The sequence below is a fragment of the Xenopus laevis genome, chromosome 8L (genome assembly GCF_017654675.1).
Source record: "Xenopus laevis strain J_2021 chromosome 8L, Xenopus_laevis_v10.1, whole genome shotgun sequence".
Taxonomy (NCBI): Eukaryota; Metazoa; Chordata; class Amphibia; order Anura; family Pipidae; genus Xenopus; species Xenopus laevis.
The window spans coordinates 66113889-66130910 of record NC_054385.1 but is presented as its reverse complement, the minus strand read 5'-3'; the positions used below and the strand labels follow the sequence as shown (position 1 = coordinate 66130910).

The following is a 17022-nucleotide window of genomic DNA, read 5'->3' as shown; positions in this document are numbered from 1 at the left end:
GTGTAGGGTAGCTGCCTGAAAAGAGGTGGTTGCAAGGTAACCTGTTTAGTTTTGTTATATGGAGTTGGAACAGTGCTTTCTATAAAAGTTAAATATGTAGGAAAAAAATACTTACATTGTTCTAGAAGTGGGGGTCTAATGGGGACTGGGTGCTATGGATTGAACACATGTTTTAGGTTATTGACTTAGGTTACTAATGAACAAATCTTTTTAGTCTCTGATTAAGTGATCTAAAATAGGATTGGTGACTTTAAAAATGTGCAAATCATTTTAGTTACAGAGCTATTAATTTATTTTGTGGTGTTTGATGATACTGGGACTTTGCTCTTTACAGGTGCGTGCCTGTTTGAGTTATGACCTAGGTCATATTTGATCTGGCATTTTATTATAGGGTCACAGTGTTCCTTATCTGAACCCTCTAACAGTATCTTTATGCGTAATGATTTCTACTATTCTGGGGCTTATATAACTGCCAATTCTAAGGGCCAATTTACTTCTATTACATTTAGGACATGGGGGCCCTCAGTTTTTGCCTTTTGCTCTTCTGTATTTTTGTTGTTGGCAACAGCAGCACCCCAGATTGTGTTGGAGAGCAAGAAGGGATACCGACTAACCTTACACAGGTAGGTATAGGGAACATCTTGTGTGGTATCTGGTGTATACAAAGTCCATCCGTTTCAGAAGAAATTTGTTTTATTCTTTATTATAGACATGTTATTTGATGAGGGTGATACTAGCAAGAGTTTATTTTAGGGAAAGTCTGAGAGTGCATTAGCATTATAAAAATGAGAGAGTATTTGTTTGCCAAATAAGAGGATACAGTATACTAAAATAAGTAAATTATGGAGACTTAATCCAACATATCTTGACAGATATTCCTTGAGATTGAGTGACATGAGTACTAGAAGTGCATGATGGGCATAAGAAACACAGCCAGCCTTTGGGGCTGTGAACTTGTACAGAACAACATGTCCATAAAGATGGTCTGGGTTTCGAATGATAAACTATCTCTCTGCACTGGACCTCTATAATCAACAGCGTATCTTGTATTGCGTGTGTCTGTTTGCAGGATGGTGTAACATAAGCTTTGAGCAGTAGTGGAGTTATATGCCTCAGGATTGGATCTAATACTCAGAAGCTGTACATGTGAATCTTATTTTCATATACAGTACACTTGATAAAGAACTACTCCACTTTTTACTTAAGAATTTTTCCTCAGCTTCATTACACCGGAGTTGAAGTGGTGTCAAATAATAGTGTAAATCTCAGGAGCAAATCAAAATACTGTATACAACTTTATAAATATCACTTCTTTTAACTTGTGATGCATTATGCCTGCTCACTTCAGAAATGAGAATGGATGGTCTTAATTGTCACCATGACTTTACTTGCACATTTATAAATTTTCTTACATTATGCAAGGGGAGGACAACAACAAAAGCTTCAAGTGGCTTAAAAAACATTCATCAGGAAATATATAATTATAAATATACTGTATATTCATTTAAGTCTTCACTCTACTAACTGGTTTTAATTGTGATTGGCAGATATCTGGATTATGGAACTTGATGGCATTATCACTGTGCCCACTTTATCCATTTACAATTGATTTTGTAACCTATATGTACGCAAACATATCATTTACAGAAAAAGATGGGAATTTTACTGTCTTTGTTGATCCGTAAGTATCCACTTTCTATTAGATATGTGCATCTTAACCAGCAAGAACATTATCTCTGTTCTTCATATATATATATATATATATATATATGTAGAAAAACGCTTGCAATCAAATCCAGTCTTGGAGATATTGTGGGTGCTCGGTCAAAGCTTCAGCATACAATCATTCGATAAGGACCCGCACTCCAATGTTTCGTGAAAAAAGTTTTTTTATTTTAACTTGTGCATCCACAAGTTAAAATAAAAAAACTTTTTTCACGAAACATTGGAGTGCGGGTCCTTATCGAATGATTATATATATATATATATATATATATATATATATATATATATATATATATATATATAGATATATATATATATATATATAGATATAGATATAGAGATATAGATATATAGATATATATATAATCATATGTAAGCTATAAAGTAAGACAAGCATGTATCTCAGTCTCATGAGGTGGCGTACAACTCCTTAAATTGGCAAGTTTATAGAATAAACAAATTTTAATGATTACAGTTAATAATGCAACTTAAAGGGACTATGCAAGTTATCCAATTATGGCATCACAGAAAATATGAGATTTGGAATAACGGGCAATTGCAGTATATGGTAAAAACATGGGGAGCTCCAGCAAGTTTTATCATCTGATACTGATGTGTCTGAAATTCTAGCTAAGTCTTTGCACATATTTTAATCGCATGCCAACCAGAAGAATCAACCTGAAAAGGCATTATGGTATTAGCAACAAGCATTAAGTCCATATGTGCAACTATGGTAATGAAATTAAATGAGTAGCACTAGGCAACTTTAACATTGGAAACTTCTTAGTAAAGGAATATCTCTATGCTCTCCCACTGGTAATTACTTTTCACTTCCATACACCTTCATAACATTCCCATGTACAGGGTACTGACTCTTGGGGAACTCAGAATCCAAGGAACTTATGTTGAATACACTTTTTTTTAAACAAATCTTACTATACTAATATTTGAATGCACAACTATAGTTAGAGTTACAAAAGCATTTTGCATATAGAGGATTGTGCTTCTGCCTGATACATTTTTTTTTTTTACTTATCCGTGCTAGTTTATCCTTGTTCATTTTGCACCACAGGCATACACTGATCTCTGTTCTATGATTTACCCATTGCAGAATGCAAGCAATTGAAGGGTTGGACTTTTACTATGAGAGAATACCTGGAACACCGTCTTATAAGTATGTAGCAAACGGTATGTAATACTGGGGTTCTTTTTAATATTACTTTTATTTCTATTGAGGTTGTGTCGTCATATTTTGAGAACTAGAGCACAATTTTCCTGAGGGCTCAAACCCAACCTGCCCATTGTATTGTATTGATTGATTGATTGATTGAAAGGTTGTAAAGATAACAGCAGTCACAACAGACTTGAAGCCTAATAGAAATCTAGTCAAACTTTATGCTTCACCTTTATGTCCTTTTGGAACAGAGGAATATCTTATGGAAGCTTTTTTAGTGCTACTTCACATTCACATATTCATGGTTCAGTGCTGACTTTGAAACATCTTTTATAGACAACACATATTCAATAATCAGACAATTATGTTGGAGTTTTGGGAAATAATGTTGCATTGAGGGTATAAAATCATGGTGGATAATACCATTTATTTTCATTTAGTACTTTGTACTTGTTTTAGTTTTATTGTCTATTATACTTATTATAATCATATAGTTATTTGCAATGTTTTTATATGTATCTTAGGGTCGGCCATAAGTAAAATAACAATTTTCTATGTAGGATTACCCAATGGCATATACTGATTATGTATATAAGAGCAATCAACCCCCAAAAAATTAATTTGCCTGCCAAAAGAAGACATAATGCTAACCCAATTTTCAATATATATTAATTAAAATATTTCACTGCTTTTAAAATTATTTGTAAAATCAATTGCTATTGGAAGCAGCATTTGCTTAACTCATAGTTATTTTTTAAACAATGTTGCAAAAGTCTTACGGAGGAATGTAATTAAAGTCAGTAATGGAAAAACTATTCGCAAGCCGAAAAGTTATGCCTTTGTGCAAACAAATTTAGCTTTGTACGAATTTAATATAGCTTTTGCGAACACGGAAAATGTTTAAAGACCATTTCCGACAGTGGAAGACAGTTCGCGAATTATATAGTTTGCGCCAATGTGCAGTCAATGTAATACAACTTCTTACTGAAAAAGTTAAGTTTGCTCCAAAAAAAATTTATAATTATATTTATATATATATATATTTATATAATTATAATTCGCAATGCAATAACAGTTTAAGGAACAATATTACATTGTGGATTTTTATTCTTATTGGTGCGAATTGTTTTGCTCTTTGCGACGTAAATTGCATTCCCCATTAGTTTCTCAGTAATGTCAGGTTTTTTAATATACTGCCTTGTCTTACATTGTATTAACAGTTTCAGCCACAAGGGCAAAGAAAATAAATTGACAAACAAACACTGCTTTCAATAGCAATACATAGCAAATAACCGAAAAAACGACGTGTAATTTATATTGCAAAGTTGCTTAGAATTATGTTTTCTTTTATTAGGCAAAATATATTTTTTGGGGTTGACATTGACTTTAAGGGGCAGAATTACTAAGCTTGAGTGAATAATTCGAATGCAAAAATATTCGAATTTCGAAGTATTTTTGTTGGGTACTTCGACCATCTAATTGGTCAAATTTGATCGAATTTGATCAAATCGAACGATTCGAAGTAAAAATCGTTCGACTATTCAACCATTCGATAATCGAAGTACTATCTCTTTAAAAAAAACTTCGACTTCACACTTCGTACTTTTTTTTCCATACTTTTTTGATCTAATAAAAATCATTCGATCAATCGCTTAAAATCATTCAAATCGTTCGATCCAAAGGATTTTATCTTTCGATCGAACCTTTTGCGCTAAAATCCTTTTACTTTGAGGGTCGAATTTGAGGGTTTTTTAACCTTCGAAATTTGACCCTTGATAAATCTGCCCCTAAGAGTATTGCTTATTTATATGAAGCAAGGTTTTACATATGCGTTGTTATATGCAAAATATTTTTTATAGTTTGGGGGTATAGTTTTCCTTAAAAAGGAATACATGGGCTGAAGTCTGTCTCTTTATACTAAATGCTTAAAAACAACTGAGAGAACAATATTTCCTTTATCATAACCATAAACAAGAATATACAGATTATGTTGTAACCAAATATTCTCTTTCTGTTATACTAGGTGAAATCATTGCCATGCATGTCCACACCCAGCCAGACAGTATTATTTTTTATGAAAGAATCAATGGTACATTGTGTGGGGCATTTTTGAACAGTAAGTACTGATCTGGATCATATGAAATGCCACAGAGCACTGATATTTTGTTCTGTATATACAGTAGATAAATATGGAAATATACAGTGACTATTCTTGTATGCAATATGTTGCAGTTCTACTGTACTTTAAAGCAATATACTGTACATGTCCAATAAAGCCCACTTATCTATTGGGTCTAGTAACTCTTTCTGATAAACATTGTCAGGCTCTGCTGAAGTTTGATCCCTGGACTTCCTGGTTATTCACCCTAATTCTCTTGTTCTTGCAAGTTCTAATTCTCTTCTTGTCATCTGGGTCCTGGGCTTAGCTATTCCACCCCAGCATCTTTATTGGTGGGTTGGGGTCAGCCAATAAGGGATGACCCTGCCATATAAATATTTCAGCCCTCCTCACAGTAATTACCTGAGCATTAGCTACTGTGGCCTGACCATAGTTCAGCTCCTGTGCTCTCGCTGGTCTTACTCCTTGTTTCCTGTCCTTTCTGGTCTGACTCTTTATTTTCAGTCCTGTCTGATCTTATTCCTTGTTTCCAGCCCTGTCTGGTCTTACTCCTTGTTTCCTGTCCTTTCTTGACTTTTTGTTTACAGTCTTGTATGGTTTGATTCTTTTGTTTCCAGTTCTGTCTGGTCTGACTCCTTGTTTCCTGCCCTGTCTGGTCTTCCTCGTCATCCCCATCCTTACCTGGTTTTACGCCCGCAATGTCCCATTCTGTCTTTGTCCTAGTCCTGGTCTGTTTCACTCCTGTCTTCATCACAGATTATTTGCTCGCTCTGTCCTTGTCCTGTCCACACAGTATCCGCTCTTGCCTGACTAATTCACCTTCCCTACCTATTCCACCTTAGTGCCCCCCTACCAGTCCCTTACTAACATTTTATGCACCACTGTAGTAAAGGTGTGTTAAAACATCTCAGTAGAACAATACATTCATAGAATAAACAGGGACCAAAAAAATAATAAATAAAAAAAGTACAGTTTCATTCAAGTTTAAATGCTAAGTGTTAAAGAGGCAAGAGAAATGATGTCCTTGCTCCATAGAGCTTACATAGAGCTTAGTGGATGGATAACTTACAGACAGAAATAGGAGCATAATGAGTGCTGTATACTGTATGTCTTTATTTCATTGCTATGATATTTTTATTTTTAGTCTTTTTATGACCTCTTCCTTGTGTTGTTTATATATTGAATATGTAAGTGCCTAATGGAACCATTTCTTTCTGCACTGGTACAACTACCAAAAACAATAACTTAATGTGCATAACCACACACCTATTTTCACTGCAAACTCTAGCTTTTCTGCTAAATCTAGACACAGGTAGATAGTTTCCATCTCATATGTTTTTTTTAGCATAACATAAAACCTGAGCTTTGGAGCTAAACATTAGTATGAGATCCATGGTGGGCAGAGGGAAACAATTTTCCTATTATAAGACTGTTTTGCTGTATACATATTTTAATGACTTTCTCATAAATTCTGTCACTACAGGTAAAGGAGCATCCCTTCCAGAAGATGAATTAGAGAACTTTAAAGAGTGGAGCAAATGCAATGGTTTAGATCAAGTCAAAGTTTTAAAGCCTCCCATCAGTTATGGTACTGTTTGTAGTATGTCTTTAATTTACAGAAAGACCATTTTAACGTTAAAAAAAAATTCAATAGCAATCAATTAAAAAGTGCTGGCATAGTAAAACATGCAACAAATGATCATAAACCACATAGTGCTTATGCTCTTTCCCTGTACTTTTCTAAATTGCTACAGGTCTCTGCACCCTTGTTTGGACCCCACACCAGTCCAGCATTAGCATCCAGCACAGGTCCAATCTGTGACTAGGTGCACTTTTAAAAAAAAAATAGAAAAGTATAAACTGCCTGCAAATATGACTGTATTTTTCTCCTTTAGCTCGTGTATGCCATGGCCACTTTGAAATTTCAGAAAAACTAAAGGAACTTAAGGTACGTTTATATTGAGAATAATGTCCCCATTGTTGACACTGTTTACTGAAATCTTGCATGTTTAATTAATAGGGTTCATTTATGATGCACTTAAAAATTCACTCATAAAACACAAATCGGCTTGTTTTTGTACCCTCAATGTCTTTCAGAGAAGACAAACGTGTGTGCAGTTGTATGCAATTCAATGTTTTATCAAGTGAAAATTCATGAACAAGATGCAACTTCAGATGCAATTAAATTCAGAAAACTTATATCATGGTTTATCACGTGCAACCTCTATTAAAGTCTATGGGGAAAAACTGAATGAGGGGAAAAAAGTTTTTACTCCTTGAATTGAATTTGTTGAATTTGTGAGTTTTCACGTGATAAACCATGAAATAACTTTTTCTCACTGGCCAACGGGTTGAAGTACAACTGAATAGCAGAAAACAAATATAGTATATTATACAATGGTTTTAGTACTAGAGATACAAACTTTCAATGTATGGTCACAAGTTTCCTGTGGACATTAATCCAAGATGGCACTTGGTGCTAGAAATATTTTCCCTCCCTACACCTATGTTTTGCTTCCATTCTATTTTTTTTACTATAGGATACAGAAACCTGGACTCTCATTGCCAAAGCTTCTACCTACCCTGATCCTCATTATCATATTAAGCTTCTATACTCAGTAAAACTAGAGATCAGCAAAAATGGAAATGGGTATACAGTGAGAGAGATCCAGACTGTGTCGTAAGTTGTGCTATATTTAATATTGTTATAATACCCAATGTTAAATATATATCCTTATAAATGGTGTTATCATTAAATGTCAGTGCTTATTACTGAAACCACCATATTGGGTTCTCGGCTTTCCTCCTAAATATGGATCACCAAATGGATGCCGCCTTAGAATAGCTTTATATCGCCCTACATTCCACATAAATGTATGTAGTCACCTTTAGGCCTGCCAAAAAAGGACCACATACACCTTCTTTTAACACCATATGTAAGCTAGATTCAATGTCATTCCTCTTATCACTTTTCTTACACATACAATATTTAGTCAGTTTATTTATTTATATATTTACGCACCCCTTTTTATATTTTAGGGTGGTGGAGAAGACCTTGATGGAGCTGAAATATGAGGAAGGGCTAACAGGAAGTAAGTATCCTTTATAAGAATTTCTGAGAGAGAAATCTGATCATTGCAAGTTTTATACTCTCCCTGTTAGTGGAAAGTGGAAAACATATTGCCGCATAGTTTCCACATTTAAACTTTCATTTCTGAATGGGAAATGGCATAAAGTTTTCATACGCCCACCATACCCACGCTTGTTTGCATCCATATTATAGGTTTTACAATGTTTATGAAAACTAATAATGGATGCAGAAATTATCAAGAATAAGGGGCCCATTTGCTAACAATCGAAATTTGATTTTTTTTTTCACAAATCTCCAAAAACTCGTGGTTCTCCTATTTTTTTAAAAAAAAGTTCAGAAAATTCAAGATTTATTAAATGTAAAAACCACTAATACAAAACTTTGCCATATAAAAGTGGTAGAGATCCTATAAAAGTCAATGGGAGCTGGGCTGATAGTATAAGATTGTTTTAAATGAATTTAGGCTTTTAGAGATTTTCAGATTTTTTTTTTCGCCAGGAGTTTTTCAAGTTATTCGTATTTTTTTGTGCATTATTTTCTGTTCGTACTTTTTTATTCTGATCTTTTAATAATCTCATGACATTCGTAGTTTTTGAGTTTGTCAAATCGGACCTTTGATAAACAGGCCTGAGTGAACCTATGACTGTCAGGATACTTAATACTGTCCTTCCAGAACACCGAGTGCTTACAAATAAAAAAAAAGATGTAAAGATGACCAAGAATATGAGCCATTTTGCAGAAAGACAAACTAGCCTTGCTGTACAAAACTTTTGTGTCAATGTCAAACGATACAATTGTTTTTTCGGTTTTTCTAGGTAATATAAAACTGCTTGAATTTAAGACTGATGAGAATATGCTTCTCCTGGGAATCCAAAGTGAGGCAGGAAAAACTTTATATCTAGCTTGTGAGTATGAACTATATAATAGTATAATGTATATAATAATAATAAATGACATTAGTGAATGTCAAAAGCAAGTGCAACTACTAAAATGATTTGCTTAGTGATTAACATCTATATACTTTATATAAGTAAAATTAGTAGCTTTCATGTCTCCATATAATGCTGGAAAAGTTGTTAGTGGGCTATAATATATTGTACCATAGAAAGAAGCAGCAGGAGCCTGATGATGCTTTTCTGCAGATTGAAACGTGTAGATAATAATATGGACGAATAAAGCTTTCTATTCTAATGTCCAAATACATTGACTTGCCGTGAATCTAATGGTGATATTGATAGATAGAGATAGATAGATTGTGTATATATATTCAGAAAAATTACAATGTTTTGTGAAAGCATAAATGGAAATTAACACATGACTCTTAAGCCTTAATTTTATTAATGCAAAAACTTTGAACAAGGTTTGAGAAAATAATAAAAATAATTAAGTAAATACAATGGGCAGTGCAACTAATATATTATTTCCTAATGTATTTACTTAAAGAGTATCTAAAGGGCAAAAAAATATTGCTCAAATGACTTTGCACTTTTACCACTTTTTTTGCCGTTTTTTTTTTCATTTAATACCGCTAATACACTAATGCTTCTGGGCTGGCAGAGCAGCGCTGAGCTGTTGCATCAACCATCCTCCAGGTCCAGATGGTTTAATGGCTGTTGCAGATTAGATAATGAAGATCTGAAAACACTGCCTGCTTTAGTAATTGAAAGTACTGGTGTGCAACCAGTTTAAGGCTGTGTAAAACTGACAATTAGGGATGGGCGAATTTTTTGGCCTTTTCTTGCCACGGAACAGATGCCTATAGACTTGTATGGTGTCGTGCGTCAAAAAAAAAAAGACTTGCGTCAAAAAAAAAAATTGACGCGCGTAAAAAATGTTTTGACGACCATAGACTTTAATGGGCGTCAGCAACATTTCGCTGGTGGCGAATTTTTGGCGAAACAAAACGGGTCAAATTCGCCCATGCCTACTGCCAATATCTTAAAAATTAAAAAATACATTTACAAAAATGGGAATTCTGTTCACAATTGGGTGGTAAAAAACATGGTTGCCCTTCCTTAATATTTACTTACTGGATCTCCAGAAACCACGTCTCTATTTTTTTTTACTCATTTATTGAAACCTTTACATGGATATACATGTGTTACACAGCATGAGTGTAATTGTGACTTGGGGGCCCATTTACTTAGTTCGAGTGAAGGAATAGAATAAAAAAAACTTCGAATTTCGACTATTCGACCATTCAATAGTCGAAGTACTGTCTCTTTAAAAAAAACTTCAACCCCCTAGTTCGCCACCTAAAACCTACTGAAGTCAATGTTAGCCTATGCGGAAGGTCCCCATAGGCTTTGCAATCTTTTTTTGGTCGAAGAAAAATCGTTCGATCAATGGATTAAAATCCTTCAAATCGAACGATTCGAAGGATTTAATCGTTCGATCAAACGTTTTTTCGTTCGACCGTTCGACAGAATGAATTGCGGTAAATCCTTTGACTTCGATATTCGAAGTCGAAAGGATTTAACTTCGACAGTCGAATATTGAGGGTTACTTAACCCTCGATATTCGTCCATAAGTAAATTTGCCCCTTGGTGTTCCATGTAGGGAAAAGCTGATATTTAGCAGCATTCTAATATTATTTCTTTTTTTTTTCAGCTAAAACACCTAAAGTAACACAGTCTTACCTGGACAAATTTGATGTGCATGCTAAGTGTTTTCAAGGAAACTACACTTATTTTGTTTCTGGGATTAAAGAAGAAGGTAATGATGGTGAATTCCCACTACATAAGCTGATCTACTGTAAATCAAATACCTGTACTGAGAAACCGACTTTCAGTCTAGTTGGAAAAAAGTGAAGCCTAGCTCTCTGTATGAGCCAAGTAGCCATACAAAGCTATATTTGTTACATCTATCAAGGTCTGATGATGTATTATGTGGGTAAATACTTTGTTTTGGTGGGATTCTTAAAGTTAAAGCCTATTCCTTACAGAAAATTAAATAAAATATTTTAGTTCATGAAAAGGCTTAATTAAACTTACAACAAGCAGGGGCGCTCCACCAGGTGAGTTTAGACAATCGCCTCAGACGGCAGTGCCCCCCTGGTAACTAAGAGCCGAGTTTCCGGTTTTCGACCTGAAAATTCGGCTCTTCTAGTGCAGAGAGCACAAATGCGCTCTCTGCACTAGTGACGTGGACTGCTCCCAACCCCCTTCATTGTGTCGTGTACCGCCCGACCCCCTTCAGCGTGACGTGGACCCCCAGCACTGAAAAGGTGAGAGCCGTGGGGAGGGGTGGGGGCGGCAGAAGGAAGGCCGCCTCAGTCGGCAAAATGCCCAGGATCGCCCCTGACCACAAGGCACTATGGTAAAGACCTAGAATCTCTACAAGAATTGTAGATAAAGGGTCATATAAAATGAGACTTAAACATGGCTTTGAAACTCAGGGCTCATGTAAAATATTTATTACAAAGATATAGCTCTTAGGACTTAGGCCATAAAAAAAGCTTCAAAATGTGCAATTTCACAATACTGTATGCAGGTTGGGAAGTATATATAGTAGTATCTCTTGTGTGTAGACTTGCCTGTGCAGGAATTTTAAAGTCTGTCAACACAAATAATACAATCAATATCCAAATACAAGCTTAAATGCAAACATTTAAAAATGGACAAGGCATGTACTGAAATCTACTCAATACTCAATTTCAAATATATTATTAATATAGTAATGACACAAAACAACATGGTAAGCAGTGATCTGAACAGCAAACAAAAACCTTATATTTGCCAGCAGTTATTTCATTTAGTAAAAGGCAATACCAATACTGACATAGATAAGTAGATTATGGTCATCCCTCCAGTAAGACAGTAGGAGTCATTAAGTTCCTATTTTACTGCATTAAAAAGGCTCTTGACCAAAGTGTTGGTTATCCTTCTATGATTATTTATAAAAATCCTATTTTGCCCAAAAAAAAATTATTATATATAATATATATATATATGATAAAGAGGCCCACATAACACAGAAACCCCTAATATACCAATCACAGTTACCTGTTTCTTCAAAAAGTATAAATAAATGCCATTTTCTATGCTGAAATCCAGATGTTTAACAGTTCTTCTCTTTCTGCGTCATTTGAAATCCTGGCAGGGAAGGAGGGACTAAACACCGATGTTACAAATTGTAACAACTTCTCCACAGCTTACAGACAGCATGCAGGAACTACATAACCCACAATGCATTGCACTGTGATGTTCCATTCCTTACTGAAATCACACGTGCAGGGAATTGTGGGGTTTGGAGGATGCAGGCTAAGGACAGCTGGTTGTTGATACAAAGTAACGGTAGTCAGCCAGCTCAGCAAAGTAGTCAGACAGATCTGCAGGAGAGCAGGGGGCTAGGCTTGGGAAATGTTCCAAACCATTAAAAAACATGAAAAGTCTGCATATTTTTTAATTGATGTATATTGCAAAGTTGCTTGAAATTATGTTTACTTTTCAAAAAGTTTAGGTTAAGTTTGTGTGGAGTTCCCCTTTAAAAAAAACAAAGTATAATTGTGGGTGTCAACATTACTATGGCAATTCAGAGAGAAATTTGTCCCACATTGTCCAATTGGCAGCATAAAGGTCGTGTTTATCCTCCAGAAGGGCTGAATGTCTTCCTGTTTTAAAGAACATCTCTCTTAATGAAAATTATTGAACTTTTTTCTTCAGCTCATTCTATGATAGGCTAAAGAATGTATTTTTGCCAACATCACAATAAGAAAACATTCAAATTTGTCTTGCTTTTAATACCTTTGTCATAGAAATGCAGCAACATTTGTGATTGTAGTGATGGTTTACTATTTCAGTGTAACTCTCATTCCTGTATTAAAACTAATTCATTTTGCCGCCAGTTACAGGAGGTCCTCTGACAATTGTGGGGAGATTTGAAGTTTGGTCATTCCCAGACTTTCAAACATTGATAGAGTTGATTTAATTAATTGATTTTATTAATGTTATATTATTGCCACTGAATAGTGTGCTTACAACATGTAGGAATTGCAGCACATATATCAAATGTCTTGGATAATATTCTTTTTTTTTTTTTCTAGCTACAGACTGAAAACTACAGAAATGTTCTGTGACAGACACATACAAGACCTGAATAAAGCATATACAGTAATTGTTACTATATCAATCTTCTTGTGTCTGTTCTGGTTATTTCTAGCACAGAGATGAGGGAACTGATGTGGCAGTTTCAGAATTTTATAGTTTTGCTGTTTGCCACCCACCGTAATGCTTCCTGGAAATTTCATCCATTTTTATTTGCAGAATGCTCAGAACTCATGGCAAAAAACTGATCACAGAGATGCATGGGTTTGTAAGGGTAAGGTGAAAGGAAAGGGCAAACTAAATGCAAGAAAAAAAATCTGTTTTCTAAACTAGATAAAAACATAGGACGTGATCTTGGGGGGGGGGGGTTCTTATGCCTAGCTACTCTATTCTACATACTCATCCCCCTAAATGGAGAACCTTATGACTAGTGATGACTTGTGCCCCTTATATTGAAGTGATGTCCGTTTTTCCATCTCACTGCATGGGACTTACTAGGATTCTAAGAGTCCCCTGCTTAAGAGTTTTGGGCACCATGGGGGTTATTTACTAAACTCTGAATGCAAAAATCTGACTTTTAAAAAAATCACGATTTTTTCGGTATTTATTAAACCCTGAGGATGGAAAAGTCTGAATCTTAAAATCCGGCATCTCAGACGTGTCGAGGTTGCATATAAGTCAATGGGAGAAGTCCCAATGATTTTATATTGTGCACTGAGTTTCGTGAAATACCCCAACGTTTTCGAGAAAAAAAATCATGAAAATCGGATGGGGGAAAAATCGTGAAAATCAGATGGGAGAAAAATCTGAAAATCTGAAAAAATTGTGAAAAACAATTTTTTTACAGCAAAGCAAATTTTCTGTAAAATGTAATAAGAAATAAGCATAAAAAAACCCTAGCTGATTTGATCAGAGTTTGTAGCAGAAAATATTGAGATAAATTCGGACTTTGATAATAACCCCCTAAGTGTGTAAAGCACGAATGTAAACTTTGCTCATTAAACATGGCATTAATTGCAACTGATTCTTCCCTGAAGTGATTGGAGAATTTTAGAGAAGAATAGAATTTAAAGCAAACTGGTGGTTGGTATTACTGCATTGGCATACTTTAGCTCCTCTGTTGGTAAATAAGCATAAGTGACTCAAATTTGCATACTTAAGTTATGACTGTCATGGTAACAATAGTAAGAAATGGGCACAGCCCCTCAGGGGTATTTATAAAATAACAAACTTTCCCTGGAATTTGCAAGTAGCACCTCCCTGAGTGCATAGTTAGTGGCACTTGGCAGGTATACATCTCGGCACTGTGTTCAAATGTGCAACATCACAATTTGTGCTATTTAGTGCTCCAGTATTCATGTCCATGCTTATACTAAATTTGTTCATTTATACATAATCTTAATAATCATAGACCTACTCGGGTGCCTTAAGGTGCAGATCAATTGCAGATTTTTGTGGATGCCTTAAGGTGCATCCACAAAAATCTGCACTTGACTTAGTATTAAAAATCTGGTGCAAGATGCATAGTACAGGCCCCCCAGATGCTTTTTTTTGCATTCCTCTTCACCCCCTAGCTTACATATTCCAAATGACTAGGGTGCCACCCAACTTCCACCCACTTTGCAACTCTCCATTCTAGTGACGTAAAGAGCTATTAATATAAAATAGTAAATGTTATGAAAACCACACATTTAGGAATAATTTGAAGTAATGATTTGTGTATAATGTAATATATAACCATTTCTAATACTTAAATAAATGACATCCATGTTTGATATTAACTGGTAATATGTTTTCTCCATTAAATGCATGTTTACAACATTATTGGGGTTATTTTTGACCTCCTAGGTCCTGTGAAGAGTTCAAAAACTGGTGCCTGTAAATTGTTAAGGACAAGGCTGACCTGTGCCCTCTGGTGCTACACTGTACATTTCTGCCCAGATTTTTATTTTATCAGTACACAGTGCCAGGCAATAGTAAACAACCCCGTGAGCTGGTGGGATATAATATTATAATTTACTTTAAAATGCACTTTTTGTTATAACCCATTTAGAATATTTCAGAAATACAAGAATCAATTACAGGTGCAATGTGCTATTTTGGACATCATCATCTACTTACATCAGTAATGGGTTCCGCAAGTGGTTGCTTTGCTGTTCACCACAGGATGGCAGTAGCATATCACGTGTATTCTCCTTTGTACATGAATTTCTTCCATATACTGTAAATAAAAATACAAAGTCTATCAATCCATCTATACAAAAAACATTGAGTTATAAATATAATTGCCTTCAGGTAGCAAGTTATTAAGTAAACTGGAGCGCTCAGCTCCCTAAAGATATTTATGGACAACCATCTTCTAAAGTTTGTTGTGTTGTTCTTTTTATTGTTGAACGTTTGTACATCTCAATGGACATGGGAGTGACAACAAAGCTTTAGATACATACTGTACAAGTTTTAGAAACATAATTCACAATGCATCATGTATTTTTACTTGCATGAGCGTTCGTAACTTTGTATTATCAAAATTAATTACACATTTGTTTACTGATAGTTTTCTAAAGTTTTGTAATATATTTTATTTAAATATAATATGTTATAATTTATATTAATGAGCTATCAATTATTTTGACAAGAAAAAATGATGTTAAAAACAGAGTGTGTTGATGAAGCAATAACGACAGGTGAAGTTCAACTTCATGTTGCGCCTGTCTTCTTCATCATAACTGCTCTGTCCACTGCTGCTTTTATCTCATTGTACAAAGTTACCAAATAACTGCTTCTACATGTAGCAAGGATAGTGCAAGCATTACAGGATACCCTCTCATTATCTGAATGATCAGAACAATGGATTTTGACCATTACAGGAATGGGACCTGTTCTCCAGAATGCTTAGGACTTGGGGTTTTCTGGATAAGGGATCTTTCTGTTGTTTAGATGGTTTTAACTCCAATAAGGATTCGTTATGACTTATTTGGAAATAAGTACAATGTGCTGTTTTATAATTATTATTATTATTATTATTATTAATAAAATGTTTACAATTATTAAAATGTACTCTATGGGAGATAGCCTTCAATAATTTAGAGCTTCTGGATAATGGATTTCCAGATAATGGTTGCCATACATGTACTATGCAATCTGTTTGGTGCTCTCTGTGTTTAGCTTTAGGCTGACCTAAACAAATGCATACAAGTATAGTATGGCAAATATGAACATGCTAGTACGTGTAATATAATGTAATAGTTAACCTCTTTTTTGTCTCCCACCTTTTCTTCAAAGTAGGCAGAGAGGTTCCAACCTTTCAGGAAGGGTGTAACATTAAATAAATGAAGTGACTGTGCTTTTGATTTCTAGGTCATCAAAAAAATGGGACTCATTTTTTATGAACAAGGGTGGCGTGCTAGGAGGAACATGCTACTGTTCTTTGCACGGCTTAGAGCTCTGCAGAGCGGACTTGTGCAGGGGGGCCCTGTATTTAAAACAGCAGATGGTAAATACAGGGTTTCATAGCTCCTGGTTTGCACGTGCCACCCACCACACAGCCCTAGTGTGTACAGTGACTTCATACTGTGCAGAATAAGAAAAAGAAGCACTAGTCTTTGCATTCTACACTGAGAGTGCTAATACTGTAGTTGTTCCTCTCCCCAAAACATTGATAGTTTGTCTATATATTAAAACATATTTAAGCTGGCCAATTACATTAAAGTCATCCCTGGTCTGTCCAGTCCTACACTCAACTTTCATCTGTTCATTAAGAATTCTATAGCTTCATTATACATTTTATACATGGACTAAGTTTTACCTGCAACTTACTTGATTTTTGTCCTGTGACTAAGGTTGCCACCTTTTCAGAAAATTTCTACTT

The 17022-nt window shown here is 35.0% G+C and overlaps 1 protein-coding gene across 1 annotated transcript; it reads left to right on the top strand.

Annotated features, from left to right (window-relative positions):
* The first annotated feature begins 453 nt into the window (after nt 1-453).
* Nucleotides 454-13239, top strand: LOC121397051. The gene is made up of 11 exons (XM_041572887.1): nt 454-623; nt 1548-1681; nt 2837-2913; nt 4923-5015; nt 6502-6606; nt 6914-6966; nt 7559-7698; nt 8058-8110; nt 8925-9014; nt 10720-10824; nt 13154-13239. The coding sequence occupies exons 1-11, from the start codon at nt 513-515 to the stop codon at nt 13162-13164; spliced, it is 972 nt and encodes a 323-aa protein (XP_041428821.1). The 5' UTR covers nt 454-512; the 3' UTR covers nt 13165-13239.
* Nucleotides 13240-17022: the final 3783 nt, after the last annotated feature.